The following is a 25,620-nucleotide window of genomic DNA, read 5'->3' as shown; positions in this document are numbered from 1 at the left end:
GTTATTTGTACATTAAAAGTAGGGCGCAAGTGAATTACGTATTTTGAATGTCTGCAGCTTTTTCGATAAAGCAAAATGAAAAAATAAAGTATCGCCGCAAGAGCTTTTTCTTATTTCCGAATTATTTTATATCGTTATTAATGTTACATATAAACGCAGAAAATATAATGCATAAATTAATTTTTTTTGTAATATATTAATTTAATACGACATTTATATATATATGTTACGACTTAAAATCTATTATTTCTATTTAAAAATAGACTTATTAGCTTTATATCTTAATTAAAGTATAAATACAGTTAACTTTTATAAAGGTTCGACTTACACATAATTATATAAAATCATCTGTTAGAAGAAACTAAACATCTGAATAACTTGTCATAAATTTGAATAAATAAGAAACTTAATATTTATTATTTCGACTGTAACGTAAAGAGACATATCCTTATTTATTGAAAGTGTATTTAAAAAATAAATGCATGAAAAATTCCGTTTTGTTAAACTATACAATAATTTTTACAAGAAAGAAAAAGATTATCTTTCATGCACTTGTTTCTTAAAATTATGCAAACTGTTTATTCAAAATTCTCGTTTATTTCCAAATCAACGAAAGTTATTCAGACATATTGTATATTATAGATCTGATATTTACATATGCGGAAATATAGAAAACTCTTTTAACTTCGCATGCACATTCGCCGGTGATGCCTTTCAAGTAAAACACATTTTTCGTTTCAAGCTCTTGAAGTATACATTTCATAAAGCAATACAGCCAAATATTTAAACATCGCAGTCGAAGATAAATGTACAATTTTCAAATACATTACGGTGTAATAAATAGTTATAAAAAAAAAGAAAAAAACAGGAGAAATAGAAAGCACACTTTTTAAGAATAAGTATTACAATATAAATTTAATCTGCACGTAATAGAAAATTGAAATCTGAGCGCAAACAAAAAAAATGAATAAAAAAATAAACGTTGAAATTCATAAATTGACACTGTACTGGACGATAGCGCGTGAAAAAAAAAAATGACATCGTACGCGGAAAGTGTCGCCTGCCGCGAAATCAAGAAAAAAATTCCAGTATGCAACGCTTTAGGGTACGCGGAATAACACGTCAGCGCAAATGATGCCGCGACGAACATGCGCGCACCATTATATTCCACGTTCCCATTGTTCCTTTGTATACCTATTGCGTATCGCATCAGCTCGAGAAGTTTCACGATATTGTTACACGTCTCGCAATCTTTCGGCCCGCTTGCGCGACGTGGACGAGATTATCGACAGAAGAGCCTTGGCTTGACAGACATATCGTAAACGCTTTGAGGACACGACGTCGTAATCGCGGGAATCAGTGTGTTCTGCACGGAGTGAATCGATAGCGGAGCGGTCCACGTCCCTTCCGAAGCTGTTACGCCAGACTCGACGTCGACCCTGCAAATAATTGAGCACCATTTATAGCAATTAAGTCCCCGATAACCCGCGCATTAACTTAGAAGACACGGATTGACTTTAAAAACTTTTTAATTATTTAAAATATCGACGCACTCTCTTTCTTTCTTTCTCTCTTTCAATCTTTCTCTTTTTTTTCCCCTTCTAACGTAATGACTTGATTTAAATATTTCAACAATTTAATTTTGCAGACGAAATTACATTTCTTTTTTCTGCCCCAATCGAAACTAGATTAGTAACAGAAATTAATCTTGTATCTAATATGGTTTTGAAAGTAAGTAAGTAACGAAAAGCGATTGCTCTATAAATATCGAGTAATGAATTTGACTTCTAAAATTGGAATTGATATCGTTAACGAAATTATTGTATGGCAAAGAGAAGAAAGGAGAGAGGCATGCTCAAAGGATAAACTACGGTGTGGCTCGCAAAAGTTCGAGCGCGATGCTTGGTACCAAGTTAACATCTTTGTTAGTCTGCGGAAACAAGGCAACGTAAACTGATAGTTGGAGGGGTAGCGTCTTACGTCTTGAGAACGGGCGATGCATAAAGAACGAGGGGATTCACGGGCGGGGGTTTGAGAAGTACGACGTCGACGCCCGATGAATGTAATTCGCTTTTTAACGCCTCCGCAGCGCCTTCCACGGCTTTTCGAGACGCGCTGAAAGCCACCAGTCCGGTGCCCGCCATACCTCCGTAGCTCGTCTCCGAGTCGCCCAAAAGAACGATGCGACCTTAAGGACAGGACATTTTCAATAAGCCGCTTAAAGAATGAATATCGTTCTGCTTTATGTGAATAGTCTCGCTGTTACGTCGAGTGCTCTACTCCGCGCCATTGTGCATTGCCGCAGCTTTCAAAGGAGCAATTCAATTCTTCGAGAAGCGAACAAATTTCTCGTTAACTTAAGCCGACGGAGAAATCTCGACTCAATTATTTTTGTAATAAGAAATCCTTTATTTGTATGTATATTAATTTAAAACAATCTTAGCACATTTTATTGCGGCAAATTATGAGAAAAATTTTTTTAAAGAAAAAAAAAGGGCGAAAATAAAAAGACAGTTATCTACTTTAAAATGAGATAAAAAGAAATGTTAAGCTTTTACGCAACGGCGGACAATAGTTTTGCTAATCTTGATATTTCGACAAGTACTCTCAACGAACCTCTCTTGATGCGCAAAAGGGGGATGAATACCCTGGCCGTTCTCAGCGGAGCAACCAAGTTATGGCGCAACATAGACTCCCACATTGAGCTGGTCTGTTTTTCTATGACACCTGGCAAAACCAAGCCACCCGTATGCACGACTGCCCAGAGACCTGCAATTAAATAAAGTTGAGCCCTTTAGCGTTCTTAAAGTGATCGTCTTCCCCCGGGGAACGGCGGGGTAAACGAGACCTGCAGATGGAAGTTTATTTCGTCGAACTTCGCTTCGCGCTGATGAGAACGCTATATACTAGGAGCCAGACGGCAATCGCGAGTAAATACCCCGCAAGATGGCTGCAATTACGGTTCCCCGGTAATATCGAGCACTTGAAATTGCATTTCCAATCGGAAGTATGACTTTTAAAATGAAAGTGCGCTTCCATTCGCTCGGTCGGTGTGCTAAACTAGTATAAACTAAACAAAATACATTCGACGCTTTCGTCTCATTTTTCCGCGACGGAAAACATCCGACCGGCAGTTCCCACGACGTAACGTAACGAATAGTAAAAATCTGCGAATATGACGTTTGTGCTTATTTTTCTCCGGCGATGAAGGCATGTTATTTTCCCCCCGTGTTTTCCTATTACGCGAACTTCCATTATGTGCGCAAGATATATTGCACGACAAATCTATGCGAATGCAAATACGCGTCTCGTAAAAATCTTGCCGTAGTCATCGTGAAAGGAAGTTGAAAGTGCATTAAAGTTTTTGAATGATTTATTCGCGTGTTTTTACTTTTCCTGCTCTTTCGAACCATTTTTCGCAAAAATCGTAATATTTAATTCACGATTCTGATACACGTAATAGTTCTGCCAACATCTATCCATCGTCGATGGAACCCCGGAGGCACTTTACCGAACCTAACAAGCCGGCTGAATTATTATGAAAACGAGCACCGATTCTATATCTAGAACGTTACTCGTTCGATACCACATTTCATTAAATTACTACGGGATGAATTACTCCGAATTTACTGGTGCTGCGCGAGAGTAACTATTTAATAATAGCACTAACGAAGCCGCGTATAAAAGTAAAATTAAATATATGAAAAACTTTCGGTTTATCTATAGCCGAATAAACATTAATGTTATTTGAGAACGTTGCAACAATTGATATAAAAAATTATTTTAATTTTTTTGTGCGTTTAATTACCGCAAATAGCGCAGTTTCAGCACGGAATTAATTATTCTTTCCGTTCATAATTTAATAATTATAAAATAAAACCAAATGAGTAACGTAAGTTGATAATATAAAGTAGAAGCGATATTAATAAATTAATATTATATTAAATCGATAGAATTTTTTATAAGTATTTCTTTTTACGCAATTTTTTAATTATGATAAAAAAGAAAAAAAAAACCATTAAATTATTTTCCGTTTTAATGTTGTTCATTAGTATCATTTAGCTACGCGCAAGGGAAACTCCATTAAATTTTGTAACTAAACATTTTAGATGAAAACAGAAATTAATATTTGACAATGACTTCGGTATTGAAGCCCAAATGGCTTCGACCGGTCAATATCGTAACGTCTGAAGGAAGTAATTATGAATTAAATCGAAACAAAGGGGCAGGGAAAGTCGTTAAAAGCATTATTTACATACAACGCCACACTTTCTACATAGATTACATACGAAGATTATTTACGTAACTTGTACATGATATAACGCTATCTCATGCCTTCTTTTAACACGAAGGTGTAACTGAAACTTTTTTATACTTGGATACATCATATTGAAAAGACGACGGATTATTTTCATTCGTTCGAATTTTTCTAATTTATCGCAATTGTAAATCTATCGCTCGGTTTCTTCAGTACCAATAATAATTTACTCCGAGAAATTTAAGCGCGAATAAAAAAATACGTGGGCTAATCTCAATAGACACGACAGTTTCTCCTTTCTCCAATCATACTGATGGTATCATCATCGCTTTTAATGCTTTATTAATATGAAAGTATGAAATCCAATGCGAAAGATTTGTCTTTTATCTTCTCTCTCACTTTCTATATGTATATACCATATAGATATTCATAATCTATAAATATATAAAAAATTATATTTTGAAAATAATTACTAATTTAAAAAAAAAAAAAAAAAAAGAACAGCTAATTACTTTCAATAATAACTCAGTCTCGCACACCGACGTCGATTTATTTTTCAGTTAAGTTAAGACTTCTCTCCAGGTAGTTTACTTCCAACTTTCTATTTACTTTACTGTCAGTATTGCGGTCATCTTTCGCGGCTCGATTCGACAGTTAACTAAAGAAACCGGGCTAAATGAATAAAACATCTTGCCATCCTCGCCAGCCGGAAGTTTCGCTCTGACGGCATCCAAACAGGCGCGCAAACTGTCCTCCCTCGTTGGGTCTAATTCCAATGGCACAATTTGACTGCGGGCACGCGTGGCATCCGGTTGCTGGGCATCGCCGTCGCCCGCATCACTGGGCTCGCTCTCTTTCTGCCGCTTCATCTCGACCGCCTTCAAGATTTTGACCGACGGCGAGTTACCCGCTGGGTCCAGCAGACCCGCGAACACCTGTCGCATAGGTAACATGACACGTTATGCATTACGTTTTGAAAGACCATTGCCGCCGCAATCCCACATTCCATGTGCCACTCCGTAACGCACTATATTGGCACCGTTCGATATTGCGCGGTACGCTTTGACATTGATAGATCATATTAAATGACACGTAGGCTCGTAATTATAACTAATAAACCTAATCATATTCTAAATAAAAGACGGCAAATTTGAAATTTTTCTTCTTCAAGCATCACTTACTTGCAGGGGATTCTATAATAAATTAATTAAGATTTTTATTTTTATTGAATACTATTTTAATGAACTAAATTTAATTGTGTTTTAAACATAATTCTCATTGCTATTGTTTAAAAGAAATTCAGCTCTTGAATTTCAGATAAAACAATTTTCAAATCTCTACTTATATTCATTCGATCTCTTTTTGTGTTACTAATCGCTAAGATGAATTAACCGTTTAACGGTATTCGTGTCAATCGGTAGCGGTAACTTTGATGTACGTAGCTCTTGAAGCACGAAAGGTAATAGGCAATCCAAAGCTTGAATCTCAAAACACGTAGAACAATCGAACCGCAATTGAAATCCGTACGTAAATGACCCATATCAATTTTCCCTTTGTGCCACGTGAAAATTCCGCCGTCTAGTTTAATTAAAGTACTTAGAGGACCTGGAAATGACGTAAGCTGATTGACTGCAAATCGCTAATTAACAAAACGGGGCGATATTTTGAGCGTTAAATACCGACTTAAACGAAAGCCGGGCAGCGCGATGCTGGGTAACAAAACTTACTTTCTTGAATTTGAGTATCCGATTTACGTTGATGAACCACAAGGGGGATGAAATTATTGGCCTGTCAGTTAAGAAGTTCTTCCAGAGGAATAATAAATATAATATCGCGATGTTCGGTCAAGACGCGGCGAGGGCTGTCGCAAGTTATTACTCGGGCGAACTACGCCCTCGCCTTATTTATCTTTTAGTGGCAATTTTTGGCAGAGGCGACTCTTGAGTGGTGACACGATATACTCAGCGGGACCAGGCGGATACGTGAATACCTGTCGAGAAACTGTCGGCGGGACTGATTTAAGGGCTCACCGATGTTCCGCTCCCTTGACATGAGGAAACTAATTTGGAGCCCGGACTCCGACAATCTGAAATATGTTGCACGCTCGAAGGGATAATAGGGATTCTGGCGTAAGGCCGCGGGATATTGCGTTTCAACGGTTGTCGTCGCGTATGCTCGGGTGCCGCATCTCAACTTTGGTCGTTTAGATTCCGCGAGACCGCGGAAAGAGTGGACGGGGCGGGAGAGGATCCCGACGTTCATCCGGTTTAACTCAACGTGGCGGAAAACCAGCCGACAGCTATCTTCGCTAGGCCGCTTCATCCCGCGCTGGTAGAAAGATACGCGGCAGGCGGTTAACGAATTAGAATGGTCCTTCGCGAAGTATTCGCGAAGTCTTGTACCACAAAGCCTGACGATCGCGTAGCCGTGATAGCGCGAACGATCGCTTCGACCCAATTCCAACGGTAATCACGGGCCGCAAGAAACGGAGAAACGAACCGTACTTAACGCCGCGGCAACGCAAGACTTGGCCGGTATTCGCTCATGCACGTTTCCAATAATCGTCGGCGTAGCAAAAAGCTGAGCGCGCGCTGTTCCCACGCAATAAAGCGGCGAGCCGTTACTCGGAGCCTTCGGTATTCTTGCAGTTCTCTCAATTTTGAATATTCCCCGGGCCGCAAGGAGCAAGAGAGAGAGAGAGAGAATATCGGCGGCTGGCATCGTAACGGGGGCGAACGTACAAGCGAAGTTTATGCCGCTGTTAATTTATGGCGCGTACACGCATACCCTTCGCGGCCGTTATTACCTTGTAACCGGCTTCGTAGAGTGCAAGGGCGATCTGCAAGCCTACGCATGTATCACAGCTGGTAACGAGTACATGGCGTTTGTTGCGCGACTCGTATTCGTCGGTGGCATTCCTGGATTGTCGCATCAAATAAGCCAGCAGAGCAGCGACTATCGAACACAGTGCCAATATCTGTAGGGCCAGAATGGCCCCGGTTTCGACATCCATTGTGACAGACTGGTGCGGAGCAGCTCTGTAAGAATAAAGACAGAGTTTATCGATAATTATTACATATATATATATATATAAATTTTTTTTTATTTTATATTGTATTTTTCATTAAAAAATATTTTCCACATATTAATACTTGAAAGACTCTTGTAATTTAAATGATAAAAATATGATATTTTAATTATTTGAATTATTAGAACGCGATACGATTATAATTACCCAAAAAATTGATATATATTCTCTTTATTAAATTTAAACATAATTAAAATCGAAATTTACGCTTTAAATTACTTTTTATAAAAAAAAAAAAATTTATTTTAAAATTATTGTATTTAAAACGATCTGCGGAATATTTCGCTCAAATATAAAAACGCTGGAAGCGACTCGTGAAAAATTGAATTTTTGTTTTAACAAGTAAAGGCTCTCTCTCTCTTTCTCTCTCTTTCTCGGCGAGCGGAAGTCGAGGAGATTCGAAAAAAGTGCAGCAGAAGGGATTGGACTCCTTCTATGTGAAAAGTGAACGGCGGGGCGGGGTCGCGTTTAGCCGAGAAGAATCACTTGCCTTTCTAACCCGCGTCTAGTATCTAACCACACGTGCTAGGTCGACTGACGATTCTTCCGTTGCGGAATCGCACACACCGCTGCGGAATAATCTACGGAGCCGCGGTAGACTACGACGGCGCTTCGACGATCGCTGAAAATCGCGCCCGCGCTCGCTCGCTCGCTCTCTCTCCGCTCGGCTGACTTAATAGCGACGGAGCCGTGTACCGCTAATGTGCCGAATCGATTAAATCCACCGAGCCCGTATTTCACCGCCGTGCGGCGGGACATTTCTCCGGTGCGAAACGTTTCCTCTCGCGAGGCGCTTTCTCGCTGCTCGGAGTCCATAACGTAGCGGTATGTAGCGTACAATCCAGCATCGACGGCGACCCGCGTCCTCGATCGGAAGATCAACGTGGGCGAATAACACAACGATCGAAACGAACCTTATCATTCGTACAGAGCGCGAAATGCTCGGCGGTGCGTAGTTGGTGCATGCATACGAATTTCACTCGGAGAAGCGAAAAACACTTTTCTCCCTCTTCCTCTCTCTCTTCCTCTCTCTCTTTCTCCTTCTGCTCACTCCGCATCGCAGTATGTAAATGTCAGCCGTACACGCGGAATAGCGGATGCATACTTCGAAGAGCATTGTCCGATGCATATCAGACATAAATATATGTATACGCTAAAAGAGATACACCGGGAGGCGAAGCCGATGTTTGCTTCGCATATTGCACGGTAGCATTCTCAAGGAGCTTTCTCTCGCAAGCGTTTCCACGTTTCTGGTACCTCCAAAGTCCACCCCCTCCGGCGAAATGAAAAGAAACGTTGTTATTTATGTTCCATTTGTTCGCGTTTTGAAACTGTTTGACTAAAGGTAACGCGGAGAAAGACGGAGGATCTTTCGTGAGGTTCCGGGCCGGGCACTCTTTTTGATCGCGAGGAAACATCCTCGCTGATAACGAGTTCTTTGTATTAACGTATGCATCGTCTGCAAAGGTAGAACAATTTTTTTTTTTTTTTGTAATGACGCGCCGAGAGACTCGCGCACGTCTCGAGAGTAAGAGATTACGTGCACGCAGCTGTCGTCTATGCTGTAATTCTTAAACGTCATCCAGGCGAACGGGAGATGACAGGAGAGATTCGCGACAAGAGCGCGAGCAGCGGCACAATAGAAAGCGTCGTAACTTTGCGTTATAAGAACCAGGCTTTGGCGCTCGGAAAGTCGTCGGCGCGGCACAAAAAAAAAAAAAGAGAAAAAAAGAAAAAAAACAACCATCTCCCTTCGCCTTCTTGCGATACTTTCTTCCGATCGCGCGGGTCGACGCGCAATTTTCTACGTCCGTCACGCGTCAAGAGCTCCCGGGCGCGATTCGTAACTCCCGTGAAAAATAGTCGGAAGTGACAGCAGCGCTCGCCGCTCGCCGCCGTGAATCGGTGCCGCTACGCTGTCTCGTGATAACCGATCTCGATCGCGGGGCGAGATTTTCACCGGTCATAACGAATCACCTGGCGAAGGACTGCGCGTGATAAATTAGCGCTTGTCGCACGTAGGTGACAAACGGCTAAAATTAATACGTTTTCGGCTCGGACACGCGGAACCCCGTGTGACATTTATGATTCGTACGAACACACGCGCGCCGTCCGCGATCGCGTTTTAATAGACACGGGCAGGATTTGCGTGTGCACATGTCCGCGCGACACGTTTCTCTCCTCCTCTCTCCCCTTGGGTTCTGGGTTATCACGGCCGAACTTTCCCTGTATTTGAGCAACTCAGATAAGCGACGATAAAGAATCGTCACACTTGCGGTTGTAAATCGAGTTTATTATCCCTCGTCGAGGATCTGCGTATGATCAATTAACTCAATCTCGCTTTTTCGTAACTGTGATTCTTGCACTTATTTATTATTATTTTTTTTAATTCTTTTTTTTTGCGACTAGGACTTTTTATTTATTGACGATTATACATCAATGATTGTCAAGAATTTTTATAATTTCGATATTTAATTAGAAATTTACTTTTTGTTCTTTTTGTCGATTTTGAAAAATAATTAATTTGTTAATATGAATATACGTTCGCGGATTAGTTTTTCAAGGCTGAATTGGAAAAGAGCTGAGTAAGTAAGCGACAGCCTTGTATCTATTTGCGTGAGACTCTCTCACGTAATTATTTCGTTAATCACTTCTCGTCTTAGAACTGGATATATGGCACGTCTGAATATAGGTATGACATTTGTCCCTTTATTCCCTAGACGGGAATTACGTTGATTATTCTAATTGCAAGGTACGGGACTGATTCAATAACGGGCCGTTGTGGCATAATAATTATCAAATTAAACTTTATGAATTACATATTATATAGAGAACATATATATTTATATATTGAATATTATATTAATTATAAAATACATGCATTTTATTTGAAAGTGTTAATAAATAATTAAACTTAATCAGTTGCATTAATTAATTTTTGAACGTTTATACGGTTCAAAAATATATTGAAATAAGTATTTCTTGGATAAATTTTCAAGTTCTTTCTAAAGTAAATTTTATAGAATTTAATATTTCGTAATATTAAATGTAAAATTTTCTTTTGTTTTAACTTAACTTAAATCTCTTCATCGAGAAACAGCAGTTTCCCTTATTGTGCTTTAATTGCAATACTTTCGTTCGTAAATTAAAGAATGTATTAACAGAAGAAGAAAAAAAAAACGTATTGCTGTTCGTTAAGACTTAAGAAGAAATGTTAATGAATAAATATTTAAACCAGGAAAAATATAATGAAACTTTCGTGTTACTTACTTAGCTTTTGCATTCATAAAATTTGCATTTATATCAAGCTACCCCCTTGTTCCGAATAAACTTATTACACGTACATTTAATTAATAACAAGATCGTCAACAATTTTTTTTCTAGTTTTTTTTTACAACTTCTTTCTTCTCAACTTCTTCGGGTGGGAACAGTATTTAGATAATAAATATAATCATCAATAATTAACGTCTTGACGAGACGACAGATCGGCGAGGCAATATTGCGTAACTTGTTGTCTTATTGCTATTTATCTGAAAATTAGATTTGTAACCAGGCGCGAAAGGAGGATATTGGCTTATGCTACGCGGATTTCAAGCAACTGCATATTGCAACGCCATGCTAATAAGCGGATATGTCATCTCAATTAATCGCCCGGCACCTTGCCCGTCGCGGAGACGTGTGCCGGCTGGAATGTTGGAAGTTACAGCGGAGTATGCGAGAGGGTAGGACGAGGCGGGATACGAGGCTTCCCACGGGGACAGTATGCACAACTACCCGCAGTTAGGAACGATCGAGTCCGCTCGTGTATCGCTTAGCACACGCGTGTAGTAGTACGCGCCGACGGTAGAACAGGCTGGGAAGATACGCGAGTTTATCGCGCAGTTGCCTCGGCACGTTCTCTCGATAAAAATAAGCGGCCGACGTGCATTAATCAGGCAGACCGGTGAGCGAAGATAATCACCGCATTCCTTCGGCAGCGCCGACTTTCTTCTCGCGTACGGACGGTGCGTTCCACGCGCCGAGAGCACGGCGGATTTTGCTCGCGGGAATATAAAACTTGTCGCAACGCACGCTCGCTTCAGACCGGCTCCGAATGCGCAAATAACACACGTTAATGGTGTGAGCTTTAGACACCGGAATATTCCCCTTTGACAATTGATCATTCGACTTAAATTAATAGATCGATCTAGGCAAAGTTCTAAGCAGGACTGGCGGAGATCTTGAGCGAGAAATTTACGTGAGATTCCGTTTTAAATAATGAACCAGACTCTAGGGTTTAAATTTTAGATTTAAATGTATTTTAGAAATTCTTTTAATAAATCTGTTTGGAGTTTTAACAAATTGTTGAACGACATCGCCGCGCGTGAAATTAATTAACAATTGATAACCGTTGATATCGCTTGTTAAACAGTATAACTATTTGACGCGCGCGGTACGTTGATTTCTCTAAAAAGTTATTATTTCCAGGTGCTCGTAGCACTACCGGGAAATCAAAGCGATGTTACATTCAAGTACATTCTGTACCGTAATTACCGCGCGCAGTAATTAATGCGACTTGATACCTAATTACTCTCGATCACATCGTCAGTCATCGACTCGCTCGGCTGTGCATCTCTGCGCGATGCAGTTAGCGATCAGTAGTAAGAGATAAATCGCGATTTTGTCTACGGGGTAACGAAGCATTTTAGGAAGCGCAATCTCCGACTGAGCTCTCTGTAACTAATATATGCCAAATAATTATCCAGTCCGGCGCAGCATGTACGTCCCGTCACGGAATTAACTTTTTCTTCAGATTCCCCGTGTCAGAAATAACGGCGGGAGAAAACGTCGTTGTAAAATACACGTCGGTTGCAAATTCCCTTTTTGAAAAAGCAAAAACACAAAACATAAAAAAAATAGAGTACAAAAATGTTTCTCTTTGCTATGCAGCCTATATTTGGGGGGAAAAAAAAGAAAAAAAAAAATCTTTTCCCTGCGAATATGCCTAGGCATCCGCGGGGCACGAATAAAACGAGAAACAGGAATTTAGCTTTGGGATAAAAAGAAAAACCAATTATAAAACAACGCTTCAGTGAATTTATTTATAGAATTATAATACAAAACTCATATAAAGACAAAAATATATATATTGAAAGTTAAGAAAAAACTAAATGTTATTTTCTTTCGTCAATATTTTTTACAGATAAAAGAATTTATTTTTGAATTGGTTTAGAAAAAAAGAAAAAGAAAAAGAAAAAATATACGAATAAAATTGTGGTTATACCAGCGGCTTTGTAAATTTCCGATAAGTGTTAGATAAACGTCAGCGTCGATGTTACTGCGTGAATTTTTCAAGAAATAAATTTTTACGATTATTAGACGTATTCAGTTACTTGCGTCGAGATCGAGAACGACGTGGAAGACCCGGTGGAAGTAAGCAAATTCACACAACGAATAATCGTTCGTCGCGCTTCTTAATTTTAATCGTAAAAAATCACCGCGATAATCTACCGTCATTTTTTTCGGTCGTTCGTCTTTCGAGTGATAATGATAGCAATAGTAATTATAAAAAAGAAAAAAACAGCAGTATAATATTGTGTCAATTCGGGATAATCTAGAATATTATCACAGAAGGAAGGAAGGAAGGATGTCGAACGCCGTCGGCCGCAGATCGAAAGATAATTATCCTAAAGAAATTAATATTATCAACTAATGTCCGAATCTAATAACGCGTCCGCTCTGTTTAAACAAATATTTCACGTAACATTGCACGTTATACGTGCACGTTGAATTAACTCTTACCGCAACGAAACAATGAATAATTACATCCAACGAGTCCGTTAGAATAAAAAAATGCATTCGTGCATCCGTGTATCCATTATTTAAAATTTTATGTTACTTATAACAATACATCATTAGTACACCGTTAATGTGGCATGCCTGACATCGGGCATGCAAAAAACGAGACCGAAACCTAACGGTAACACGGCGAGCTGACCGTAATGCTGCGAACAATTCTGTAATATCGAATCTCGTTATGGTTTTATTATCATTATTCGACTCCGTTGCTCTCTCCGCGGTGAAAACAGCGGATGCTACGTTCGAACTTCTTATATCTGAAATTAAATCGTCAGCTAGACTACCGGGAGGGAAAAAACAGTTTGATCCACTGCTTAATCTGCTAAAACTCGTGGGGGCGAGCGAGCCGTTTTGCGCGCGATCATCAACGCGGTTGTCCGCGCTGAGGACGCTTTGGTTAACGGCTTCGGGCACTCGTTGCCGGCTCTTCCTCTTTCTCTGTAATCGCCAGAATGATTTCCTCGAGGCTTCTGTTTGCAGGATGCGCGGGCGTGTAGCCTACGGTTTACGTACCGACTGCGCGCCTGTGTAACGCGTTATGCACGGTTGTGTGCGTATATCATTCTCCGGATAACGAAGCAACGGTACTCGCAGTTGACCGCCGGCGGCCAACGCGAATGTGTGTAAAAGGCAAATAGTGTTGGCCCCGTGTGTGTGCGTGGTCCAATATTTGCATGACAATTTGGACGTCACGCGCGACGCTCGTCTTACACACCTACTTCTGATAGTACGCGAAGTCACTGGGCTAACCACAACGGTATTAATTCCATAACTCACGGCCAAATCCACCGTCCGGCAAAATTAATTCTTGACGCGAAAGCAGCTGGTATTTTATTATGAAATTTATCAAGTTTTTTTTTTTTTTTATTATTCTTTCGGGTACGCTCACAAAGAGAAAAAGAACAAAGCGTTTTGATATTATACCGAATGTTTCAAGTATGTTTTTCGGCAGTTATTCATCTTGTTGCGTATCCGCGGCGTCTATTTTTATCTATATCGGCGATCACATTAACGAACACGATATATAATTCCTATTATGCGTTTCGAAAGCGCGCGCGTGTCCGATTTTACCGAACTTTTACATTCTACGGCTGTTAGCAAACTCGTAACGCAGGATATATCGTGGAATTGGAATTAAATAATTTAAAAATAAGCAAACAGAAATCTCGCGTGTTTATGATTCAATGCTAATTAAAAAAAACTGGTTCGTATATCATTGACGGAAAATGTTAACTGCAAGTTACCGGTCTCTTCGTTTCGCCGTGCGCAAAATAAACTTTAACTTTCAAAATACGAAAACTAGAAATATAAAGTTAAAGTAAAAAAAGAAAAAAATTAATTAATAAATGCTTATAATATATCGAGATTTAATTTAATTTTTACAATTGCGTAAGTATAATTCGCTGTTGTTCACTTGTCACAAATTCGCAATGCGTCCATGCGTAGTGATGTTAGTAGATAATGCACGCGGAAGTATTATGATTGCATATAAGCTGCTTAAATCTGAGCTGCGTGAAGCTATCAGAACTGCGTGGAGTTACCTGCAACTGCGCGAAGCTACCTGAGCGATTTACCTTGTGAAAGTATTGGCGTGTTCGTTTTGCTACATTCTTATTACACTCTGCCGCATTCACTTCCTGAGGCACAAACGGCAATCCGCATAATAGCACCATCGGTCTCGTATACCTCATTTTACATCGCGAGAGAAATTATAGCGCGGCGGCAATCTAACGTATACTATAGAACATACGACTGACGTATCCGCGATGATGATCCTCATAATTGTGATGGTACAAGAAATATGATAAACCCGTACTTTCTAAGACGAGATCCGCAAATAATAACAGAAATAAATAAAAAAAAGTTGGTAAGCTTTTTTTTTAACTTTAAATTTGTATTAAGATTATCAACATATGAAAACGATGATGGCGAATATTTATTTATATATTAAAAAATTTAGAAAAATGTATTTTCTAATAATTTAATGAAATGATGTAAATCTTACACGGTGCTTTATCTAAAAATTCTGTTTGCGAGCGGTGAACTCCTTTCTCGCTGTAACTACGACCGATCGCGCGTTAATTAGTTTTATCAAAGTGGGCCGGCGACGAATCTCAGATAATATTACGCGCGGAATTTAAGACACAAATAAAACCCGAATGAGCGGAAAGGGAAAACTATGTGCGGGCGGCTTCGGCTTTTACCGGTGCAAAAATTTCCACGGGCGTAATTAAGCGACTCGGGTGGGCAGAGAGCGGGCGTGCATGGAGTTCTAATTACATTCGTTAGTGGCCGACTGCGATCGCATAAATAATCCTCGGGTGCAGAGTTTTATCGAGATTGCGCAATGACTGACTTGGTTTTATAGTTTTTCTTTACCGCGTATCCCTGGGTGATCGCGTACACATCGGGTTTTTTTTTTTTTTTTTTCCTTCTTCTTTTTCTGCATTTACGTGCCGCAATCGAATACGAACCGCGATGTGACGCGACGTGAAACGCTTAGAAAGTTTAAGCTAAGCACTTTTCCCCGCCACGTGTGCTAAACGGCTGAGAACGTTACGCTCGTCCGGGAATGCGTTATCGGGTGAAGCCTCGCGGTCCGTTGTTTGCGCGGTCGCCGACATTGCTACTCGCCGGACTCCGCATTCCGTGCGCTTACTTTCGCGGCCGTCGACGAGGAAGTGCATTCAACCGGATAACATCGGTCTGTTTGTCAATTGTGAGGAAATCGGTGTCTTCCCTCGCGATCGACCGACGGGAAAAACTTAGCCTCTCGATAATACGACGGTAACGCACTCGTTGAATCGTGAAAAAGAGAAAGAGAAAGGAAACCGTTGGACATTATTAAAAATTGATCGGACGTTCCCTCTTTACGAAGAGGGAACAGATTTTGTATTCGGATCTCTTTGGCGGGACTTTTCATCGCATTCGCTTAGCCGTCGAAAATGCCGAGCATTTAAATGAAATGCGACGTCGTTCGAGGGAAAATTTGAATGGGAAACGACGCTGTCGGCGAAAATATCCGCGTGAAAAAGAGGCGTTGTCTTTTTGGAATTAGTCCGTCCACCGCGAGGGTTCAATTATGGGGACGATGTTGAACGTGGAACGTTCACGTTACACGGACTAATGTAGCGTAATAAATCATTTAATTGAAATCACAATACTACTGGTGGTTAATTTATGGTTCGAGGGAACTAAGCGCGCTCTCTCTCTCTAATGGCTGACTTTCTTAAGTTACATCGGGTACCGTCAGGATATTTGGTCGACATTGCAATTATTTCTACCGACCTGATTTCGAAGTTTGCAGCGGGTGCAAGATAGCTATCAATTTCACTTGTAATAAGATGTTATTTCCGTGCAAAGCGGAGCTTTACATCAATGTCCTACCGCGGCGTCACGATTTTGTTTTTGTTAACCACTGTTACACGAATGTGCCAGTTAATTACGTATAACTCTGAATTCTACTACACGCATCGATGCACAGCACCTGTAACCCGCCTCGTATCACGTCGTAAATAGAACACGGTAAAGGTAGCGTGCCTAATAAAAATTAAAGACTTCATATACACAGTTTCTGATCACGTTAGCACGGTCGCAGATAGATTTAATTTCACTTGAATGCAAAACTAAATTGCGAGTAGCTTGAAAACGATCCGCTTTCTCGAGGAAAATCGTATTTGATTTTCATAAGTACTTCCGTCAGGCTCGAACAATATATTTGTAAGTTGACCGTAAAGTAACAGGTCGACGATATTTGATAACTAACTTCTCGTACACGTCAAATTTTTTTTTTTTTTTTTTTACGGGAGAGGAAGTGCAAAAATCATATTTAATTGTTTTTAAATTGAGATATCTTCAACGAAAAGCGTCTTGTTGATTCGCGTAAGTGCCACTCCCACGATTTCTCGAGACGAGGAGAGAAACCGATCTCGTCTCGTTTCGCAGCATTTAGAAATCGCGTCGTTATCGACCACTTCTAGCGAGACGAGTGCTCGAAAGATAAAAAAAAAACTAAATAAAATTATAGGCCGCCCACAATGACGGTGACAACGGCGAAGACGTCGCGTCGCGTGCTCGCGGATAGCGAAGACGATCAGAGAGAGCAGTTTAATTACTCGGCCGCGGCTTTAACGATCGTAATAGTGGCGCGAGTGAAAATTAAATAGCCAGTTAAGTAGAGCACGGAGGCGAATCCGAATGCTTGGTAAAATTGCATGGCACGAGCCAGGAATTAGGCGCGGATGTTGTGCCCGCGAAATCCGCTTTATCACCCTTCTCCTCCTCGCGTTCCTTTCGGCTTAATTGAGACTTGTTTAGGACTCTCGGTGATTTTGCGTCTGGTCTTTCTGCGAGCGCGCGGCCTTTGTTCCTGGGGACGCGACGCGATGCAGAGCCCGGCTATTCGTGACGCGAATAATCAATCGAAGATTCCGGAAATGGTCTCGTTCCGCGATGACACGGTCCGCTAGTGACGGTAATCGAAGGTTCTAAAGCGGAAACGACGAGCCTCGCCCCAGCACGAAGAATTCCGACAAAGGAATCGCTCATGCAAATGGCGTCAACCCTGACGTTTCGTTTGTGAGATTTCTCTCAGTTCTCGGGTGACCCCTGGGAGGATGCATTTAGCAAATGAAAAACTCGCCGGCGAATTTCTGAACGCGGCGAAGATGGCCACTTCGATTTCAAGACTGTCGAAAAATCAATTCGAAGCGTAAATTTTAAAGTGGAATCGCGTCGTGACAGCTCTAAAATAAACTTTTGGATTTATCATTTTTCAATTTAATTAATTTCTCTCTTCGACATTGAATTTCGATAGCTGTTTGAATACCTAACAATGCATTATTAAACGTAATCAAATTAAAGCAACTTCGATAATTTTGGAATTATTGAAAACCAATTTAAAAGTCGAAAAATGACATATCGAAATTATAAAAATATCCTGGTTTTTTTTTTATTAATAGTTTAATTTTTATTTAAAATAATTACATTTAACAAAATTATTTTAATAATTTTTTTTTTAATTATCTCAGAATTATTTCAGAAGTTTCTTTATTTTTTCTTGGCACATTAATGGCTATTTTCTACGATGACGGAGACGTGATATCGTCATACAGAAACGGATAATCTCGGTTCTTCTAAACGTGAATATATTCATGACAATAATTTAAATAATTCAAGTTTAAATAATAATAATAACGATATGAAAAAATTTAATCTCTTAAAATTAAAGTTTAATATTCCGTACATTTTATTTAATAACATTATTTATAATTAAAAGATACTGCTTTAAAACAATAAAAAAACCACTCTTTTCAGAACCTGTCAGTATATTGTTAAAAACATCACGTAAATGCGAAAAGTTTCGCCATAGTCCCATTGACATGTTTACCAATATATATATTTTCAATTCGTTTTAACGCAACGTAACGTCCGAACTGGACACTCTTCAGCAAAAAAAAAAAAAAATAAAAAAAAGGGGAAAAAAATAAAAAAAAATAAAAATATCATGTCTAAACCGTAAATTTCAGTTAGAAAAACCGACGCCTCGACGTTTGAAATATTGAACAGCCGAGCGGAGGTCCTATTCAACAGTTAAGGATGGATCTCCGGCAGAAGTGACCGTCGATTTCGTAGGTAGACGGACAGGTAGAAATGTGCGCATAACTCACCAGAATTTTATATACGACTCTACGGTGTGACCTCCGGGGCGGACTGCGATTCTCCGATAGTCCACGACGGGTAAAACGATCCGTGTCCGTTTTCGCGGTGAAATTCCGTGTTACTGAAAGCGACCGGGACCCGGAGAGCTGCGAAACGTCGGCTTTACGACCGGTCGAAAGTACCGGCGAGCGGCCAAGCCGCACCACAGTTTCTACAACACAACTGGCTTTCGAGAATTCCCGCTTGGAATGCCTACGAGAAGGAACGGTATATGCGATACTCGGCCGTGCCTACCTCGGCGGAATGGAAAAGGCACGGCGAGGAGGCATCTTCGTGCCTCCACCGCCGCACCTAAAGTCACGTGCGCGCCTCTCGTACACTACGCCGTAATAATTGAAATGCATCGATTGTCATAAGCACATATTCGAAATTTGAAAGATTATTTTTAATTGTATAATAAGGAACCTATAAGTCCATCTTGCTAAAAAGGAATCTGTGTGAAAGGTTAAAAAATTAATAAATAAAATAGTCCCTTAATTATGATTTAGTTACAAAATCTTGTTAGCCGTAGCGAATAATTTAAAAGCTGACGTCTAAAATAAATACGTGCTGCGTAGCGGAAGGAATTGTTCAAAGAAATGCTAAGTACTTAGTTTTTTTTTCTCTCTTTTTTTCTTTAATAGGAATAAAAGTATAAAATTAAATTATAAGAATGAATTTGTTTAATATTAATTCAGTATTTTATATAAAAGCGTTAAATTAATACGTATGGACATCAATTAAAAACATGTAGCATAAAATAACGAAATCGTCTGATTGCAATATCGCCTCTGGCATTCGTGATTTTGTAATTTTGCATTGACCAGTTATGTAAAGTAAGCGACTGAATAACGAAGAGCGAAGCAGGCGCGGAATGCGAGTATGTTCTCCATATTGCGCGTTTTTAGATAAATTCTTCGATTGCTAGTCACTGCGTTGCCATTTATTATTCACATGGTGTTTGAAGACCGCTAAAATTTTTACACCCTAAAACTGACACTCTACATTATAGTATAATAAACAATTAAAATGTCTATCTAACGAATGGTACATTCCTATAAAAATATCAAATTTTTTACTTTAAATGTAAAAAATTTTTTTTTTACGTTGTATAAATTCGTCCACATTCTCGATAAGATTTATTACGAAAATGCAATCTTTGCAACGTAGACGTAATATGATCTAATCTATTCTGAGAGTGATTCACTTGACTGTGGGAAGCAATTATCATTTCTAGACGATGTGTGTAACACAATTACATAAACGGTGGGAAACGCACCCACGGGATTGCACAGACGTAAACAATTTCGTGGACTCTTCTCATGGAGAAGCAATAATTAAGTTTATTGACACGTAACACGATGACATAGTGGATAATCTAAAAATATATATTCTTTCTGCTTTGAATATTTTAAAACTATAATACAAAAAAATAATTTCTTTTAATTCCCTGTGCCCGAGTTAACGATAATTCACGAATAACAACGGTCGTAACTAATCTTTGCAATTTGTTCTGCAAAAAAAAAAGAAAAGACAAAAAAAAGGAAAATCTCGAAAACGATTTATCATAGAATTAATGGAAATGTAGTAGGATTATTTTGAAACTTCCGTAAATCGCGTACTGGACCCATTGAAGCGAGGTAATGCTCGTGATTCGTAACAGGAGGAGTTTGGATAATCTCTCGATCGTTCTCATAAACTAAAATGTTCAATCTCGGGAAGAAGCTATCTATGTCTCTCTTTCTGTTTCTAAAATGAGGATTATTTTTATGATTATGCGCCCCGCGCTGTTAACTCGTTAACCGTATAGAGAATTCCGGGTGAAGGCTGATGCGAAAGTCCATGAAGGTCGGCTAATTAGTAAAATAAATTTTCAAGTAATAACATTGAAATAAAATCACGGGGCACGTGTTTCGCGAATGTTAATGTAAATTCGATATTTACAACACTGCCGGGTACGTGGATATGTTTTGCGGTTCTTCAATATGCGTCCTCAAATTATTTATGTTACATGATCTTCGACTCGTCACCCGCTCGGCACAAAATGCAGATATTAATTCATGATCGTTTAAAAATATATTCTTATCTTGATTTTAATTTTTTTTATCTTTTTTTATAAAATCTTAAGAGAAAGACACTTAAACTCGTAACTTATGATAACAGTCTAAGATGAATGTATGCACACGTTCGACGAGCAATAAAACAATCGATCGATTGTGACAAGAAAATATTAATTATTCGGTCAATTTAACATAATTGCGTTCAATATAAAAAAAAAGAAAAAAATATGCATTTTAATTACATTTTTTAACTGCTAGAGCAAGGTATTATAAAGCGATTGTGAAGGATGGCCGCATTGAAAACTGCGGAATGACGTTACTACGCGAGGCATTAATGACTGCGAATTGTGAAACGTGTTTCTCATTCCATTCAGGTAATCTATGGTTGTTACATCTCTCGCGAAGCTCTCTACAAAATTGTGGTCTGCTATGACCTACATACTACTCAATTGATTCATTTTCTTTCGACCGCGCTCGGTTTGCACATTACGAGCTTGTCGCGAAACGTAAAATGCGTTGAATAATATTGAAAATGTGCGCAAAATGAAGGCGATCAATTGAAACGTTATGCACGCGACTTTCGTACGCTCGATTTCGGATGTCCCCATTAATATTTATAACGATATGTAATACTTGCGTTATCATAAACGCTTTTTGTTTCCATCGCCGATGAACGACACGTAATTTACTTGACTGAATTTTAGTCACGTTTAGCCCCCTTTAATAGTGTGTCATTGTGTGCCAATGCTGCACGGCGGCATAAAATATTTGTTTCCTATGAGTTCTGCATGTTAATGAAACAAAAACGTGTTTGCACGTGGAATTTATACAGATACCTCACGCGGAGAAAAGGCTATTTAATTTTTTGTTGGCCAGCGTATCGATATATTACATGAATTTATTTATTAAACTGCCATAGAGATCTTTTTTTTTTTATAACGTAAGTCATTGACTTAATCATTGTTAATATAAATTCTCATATAATTTAAATTTAAAATAAATAAGTTATATAAAAAATACCATTAATAAATAAACTTTATTAAATTTAATTACTAATGTATTTAATATTTTTTTACGTTTAATATTGCATTCAATTAATAGACGCGTAGGTTAAATAATTTTTATTATAACAAAAATTTTTTTTGTATTAATTTAACTTTCTGATTTAAATTAATTCTTTTTTTTTATTTTGCAAGTATCACAAATATTGATTACTTCCTAAAGGAAGTAAAATATCAATTTTAATTGTCACATTTATATATTGTTAAAATGTTTTCTTATGAATTCTGTGTTCCGCGTTCGAATTTTGCCGGTGAATATGACGAAATATCACATGAGGTTTATACGCACGCGTTATAGAATTTATATCGTGGCAACGTTGTACACAACGTTGTCGCTTCGTCTCTAACCATACTGTTCTCAGTTTCGTCCATTTCCTGTGGACATCTCGAGGAGAGAGGTTGAGCTCGTGGTAAGCATTGATCTTTTTTTTCCTTTTTTTTTTTTTTACACAGAAATATCACGTAAACTTCTTTTGAAACAATTAAATTTTACTTGCAAATTTAATTAATCGGCTCGGTAATATAATCGGAAGAAGAAAAATGAGCGAATCTATCGAAAATGCAACGCCGAGCATGGGACACGTGGCGAAGCGTCTCACGCCGGAGGAGATCGATAAGATGCGGGCACAGGATTCTCGTTTGGTATCTGAGTTTCGTGCAAATCAGCTTGAAAGGGACGCGAAAAAGCATTGGGATTTATTCTACAAGCGAAACGATACTCGATTCTTCAAAGACCGGCACTGGACCACGCGGGAATTCGACGAGTTGTTGGGACTGGGCGGCAACGAGCACCAAAATGTCCTCCTCGAAGTCGGCTGCGGGGTCGGGAATTTCGTTTACCCGTTAATAGAGGACGGATTAAAATTTCGAAAAATATTCGCGTGCGATTTATCCACGAGAGCAATCGAATTGTTGAAGGTACATTCCTCCGCGTTACAACTGCAAATTGGCAAGCCACGTGCTCGGTGCATTAATAGTTGTTTCCTTGTAGAGTCATACATTATACAATTCTGAAACAATGAAAGCTTTTCAAGCGGATATTACGTTAGAAAATTGTTTCGCCGAAATTGATTGTCCAGTTGACGTCGCAACTTTGATATTCGTATTATCAGCTATTCACCCTGATAAATTTCAAAAGTATGTTAAATGATAAGATCCTTGGTTTTGATATTGTTAAAATATAAATTTCAACATTGTTTCGTGAACTTATTATCTCCTTTATTTTATAGAGTTGCCAAAAATCTATACGACGTTCTTGGTAGTGGTAGAATCTTGCTTTTTAGAGATTACGGGTTGTATGACATGGCACAATTACGTTTTAAACCTGGGCACAAAATTAGCGAGAATCTCTATATGCGGCAAGATGGTACAAGGTGATTATACTTTTGTTTCTGTTACTAATTAAATAAAAGAAAATGATGCCTTCATAGTTCAATTGATTAACAATGAAATAAAGTTTTTTTGAATCTGATTTTACTCGATAATGCACGTTTATTAAATTTATTAGAGACATAATAATGACAATATATTATTTTAATATTTCAGGAGTTATTATTTCTCTGTAGAACAAGTAGCACATCTATTTGAATCCGTTGGTTTTGAGACATTGGATTGCGATTACATTCAAAGACGTACAATAAATGTAAAAGAAAACATAAATGTTCCAAGAATCTTTGTTCAAGCAAAATTTAAAAAGACTTGAATATGTAATACTAAAGTGGTAAGTTTATCTCGATTAACTTTAATATTTATATTTGTTACAATTTGTAACAAAAGGCAAATAATTTTTATGATCTACTTCCAAATGATGATATTGATTTAATCGGTTTTACTGACGAAAAAATAATCTTTCCGGCAAGAATTCTGATTCTGTTTCTTAATAGTTATTTTATTTTTATTTTTGAGTAATTACTTCTAACAAATTTTTGTTTTATTTGCAGATACTGTAAATCAGTAACACTTCTGGAAATTAACATGAAATGTATCATTTAAATAAGTGATACATGAAAGAAGTATATAATGTGACAATCGAAATTTAAGGTATACATTTAAACTTTTACACAATTGTATTTAGATATTAATTTTTATAACTTACGCTTTGTATAATGATGATAACATAGTTCAGCTGAGAGTACTTTGACGACACTTTATTATTATAGTCTTTCGCTCCTATCTGATATTATTTATGTATTTATATGCTTCAAATGTATAACATTTTAGCTTGTATTTAAAAAAGGTAAAACTTGTGTTTCAGATGTATTGAACAATTGGTCGAAAAGAGGAGGAATACTTCTGAATATATGGTAAATTTATATTAATTGTCATTAAAAAAAATTTTTTTTATATTTCGGTGATGTATATCTTTATGTATATTGATAAATTATGATATTTTTACATACTTCGTCACTACCACTGAGAAAATCTAAAACTTTGTGCATATGTATAAAATTACATAGTTAAAGCACATAATAATATCATATATATTTGTTTCAGATGAAATGAGGATAAAACTCCGTTTAAGGGTTACTGTTTGAGAATAATTAGATCTCAGATTTTATTCCAATTTATTTTATGTGTCTTGATTTATAAAAAAATTCATTACAAGTTGAAAATTGTAAATGAAAAAGGATGAGATACTTATAATTCTTTGGGAAACATTAAATTAATACGAACTACAAAAGGAATTTACGATTTTAAATATGAGTAGTAACATACAGTAAGTAAATTTTTATTATATTACATTTTATAATACTTTAATGTATTTCGTGATGTCAATTAAACCATCTTTCGTATGAAGCGTTGTGATTATACGTTATTAGCTCTAACTGATATTCAACTTCACTAACGATGTTTCAGATAAACTTTTAGCTCGATAACTTAAAAATTATTTTATTGTTGACAGGTTTATCGATGTGCGGTTCGTTGTGGATATATTAAACATAAATTAATATATTGTATTTTTTGAATTGTAAATAAAATTATTACTATGTACTATGTTACTTACAATTTTTTTTAACTTATTAATAATTTAGTTTTTTATATGTATGCTTGTTATTTTTAATGTAAATAATCTTTGAAGTAAAGTGCTCTCAAGTTTCTTCGTATTTAAATTTGTCGATAAATTCTCTGACAAAATCGGAAAAAAAAATTATATGTTATAGATTTTAAAGTATATTTGAGTAAATAAATTTTTTAACAGTTAATATGTAAGAATAATTAAAAAGTAAATGGCAGTAAGAACAAATTTGTAAAATAAAATTAACGGGATAGGATAATGCGTTAGTAAATGCAATTGTATAATATTTGACACATTATAACCCGATGCATACTCTAAACGAGGTTGTAAGAAAAAAAAATTTTACTTTTCCTTCGAAAGAAGTGATATAAAAAACTTGTCTTAATGTGTGCAAGTGTGAAGAATAAATTATTGAAATTCTTTACGAAATCGTCAATATAAGTTGCGCATTTTGTGAATTCTAATTATCGATACGAGAAAATGTGCTGATTTTGTCATATCATTATTTATTGAAACACAAATTGTTATCTTTTTACGATTGTGAACAGACGATATTAAAGGTAATTATCACTTCGGCGCTAAAATAAAATGTATATTAT

The 25,620-nt window shown here is 37.7% G+C and overlaps 2 protein-coding genes and 1 non-coding gene across 3 annotated transcripts; 2 read left to right on the top strand and 1 right to left on the bottom strand.

Moving 5' to 3' along the window:
- Positions 1-176: 176 nt before the first annotated feature.
- LOC139113438 (D-beta-hydroxybutyrate dehydrogenase, mitochondrial) lies at positions 177-19,888 on the bottom strand. Its single transcript, XM_070674622.1, has 6 exons — positions 18,854-19,888; positions 7,065-7,296; positions 4,953-5,193; positions 2,617-2,769; positions 1,981-2,188; positions 177-1,439 (listed from the first exon to the last, which is right to left on the bottom strand). Exons 2-6 carry the CDS (start codon positions 7,269-7,271, stop codon positions 1,283-1,285), a joined length of 966 nt encoding a protein of 321 aa, XP_070530723.1. The 5' UTR covers positions 7,272-7,296; positions 18,854-19,888; the 3' UTR covers positions 177-1,282.
- Positions 19,889-22,354: 2,466 nt separating this feature from the next.
- LOC139113440 (tRNA N(3)-cytidine methyltransferase METTL6) lies at positions 22,355-24,996 on the top strand. The gene is made up of 9 exons (XM_070674625.1): positions 22,355-22,415; positions 22,539-22,923; positions 22,997-23,142; positions 23,235-23,378; positions 23,551-23,725; positions 23,946-24,045; positions 24,260-24,308; positions 24,499-24,721; positions 24,908-24,996. The coding sequence occupies exons 2-5, from the start codon at positions 22,546-22,548 to the stop codon at positions 23,705-23,707; spliced, it is 825 nt and encodes a 274-aa protein (XP_070530726.1). The 5' UTR covers positions 22,355-22,415; positions 22,539-22,545; the 3' UTR covers positions 23,708-23,725; positions 23,946-24,045; positions 24,260-24,308; positions 24,499-24,721; positions 24,908-24,996.
- Positions 24,101-24,190, top strand: LOC139113560 (small nucleolar RNA snR60/Z15/Z230/Z193/J17). Its single transcript, XR_011547719.1, has one exon. It is a non-coding gene; the product is annotated as a small nucleolar RNA snR60/Z15/Z230/Z193/J17 (small nucleolar RNA).
- Positions 24,997-25,620: the final 624 nt, after the last annotated feature.

The sequence above is a fragment of the Cardiocondyla obscurior genome, linkage group LG02, assembly GCF_019399895.1.
Source record: "Cardiocondyla obscurior isolate alpha-2009 linkage group LG02, Cobs3.1, whole genome shotgun sequence".
NCBI lineage: Eukaryota > Metazoa > Arthropoda > Insecta > Hymenoptera > Formicidae > Cardiocondyla > Cardiocondyla obscurior.
Note: the sequence above shows the minus strand (reverse complement) of the source record. Positions and strands in the feature narration are given on the sequence as shown.

Coding starts and splice junctions, on each gene's coding strand:
- LOC139113438 (XM_070674622.1), bottom strand. CDS start 7,271: ATGGATGTCGAAACCGGGGCCATTCTGGCCCTACAGATATTGGCACTG. Junction 5,194..7,064: donor TCTACGAAGCCGGTTACAAG/GTAATAACGGCC, acceptor CCTATGCGACAG/GTGTTCGCGGGTCTGCTGGA. Junction 2,189..2,616: donor CCTTTTGCGCATCAAGAGAG/GTTCGTTGAGAG, acceptor CCTGTCCTTAAG/GTCGCATCGTTCTTTTGGGC.
- LOC139113440 (XM_070674625.1), top strand. CDS start 22,546: ATGAGCGAATCTATCGAAAATGCAACGCCGAGCATGGGACACGTGGCG. Junction 22,924..22,996: donor GAGCAATCGAATTGTTGAAG/GTACATTCCTCC, acceptor GTTTCCTTGTAG/AGTCATACATTATACAATTC. Junction 23,379..23,550: donor ATGCGGCAAGATGGTACAAG/GTGATTATACTT, acceptor TTAATATTTCAG/GAGTTATTATTTCTCTGTAG.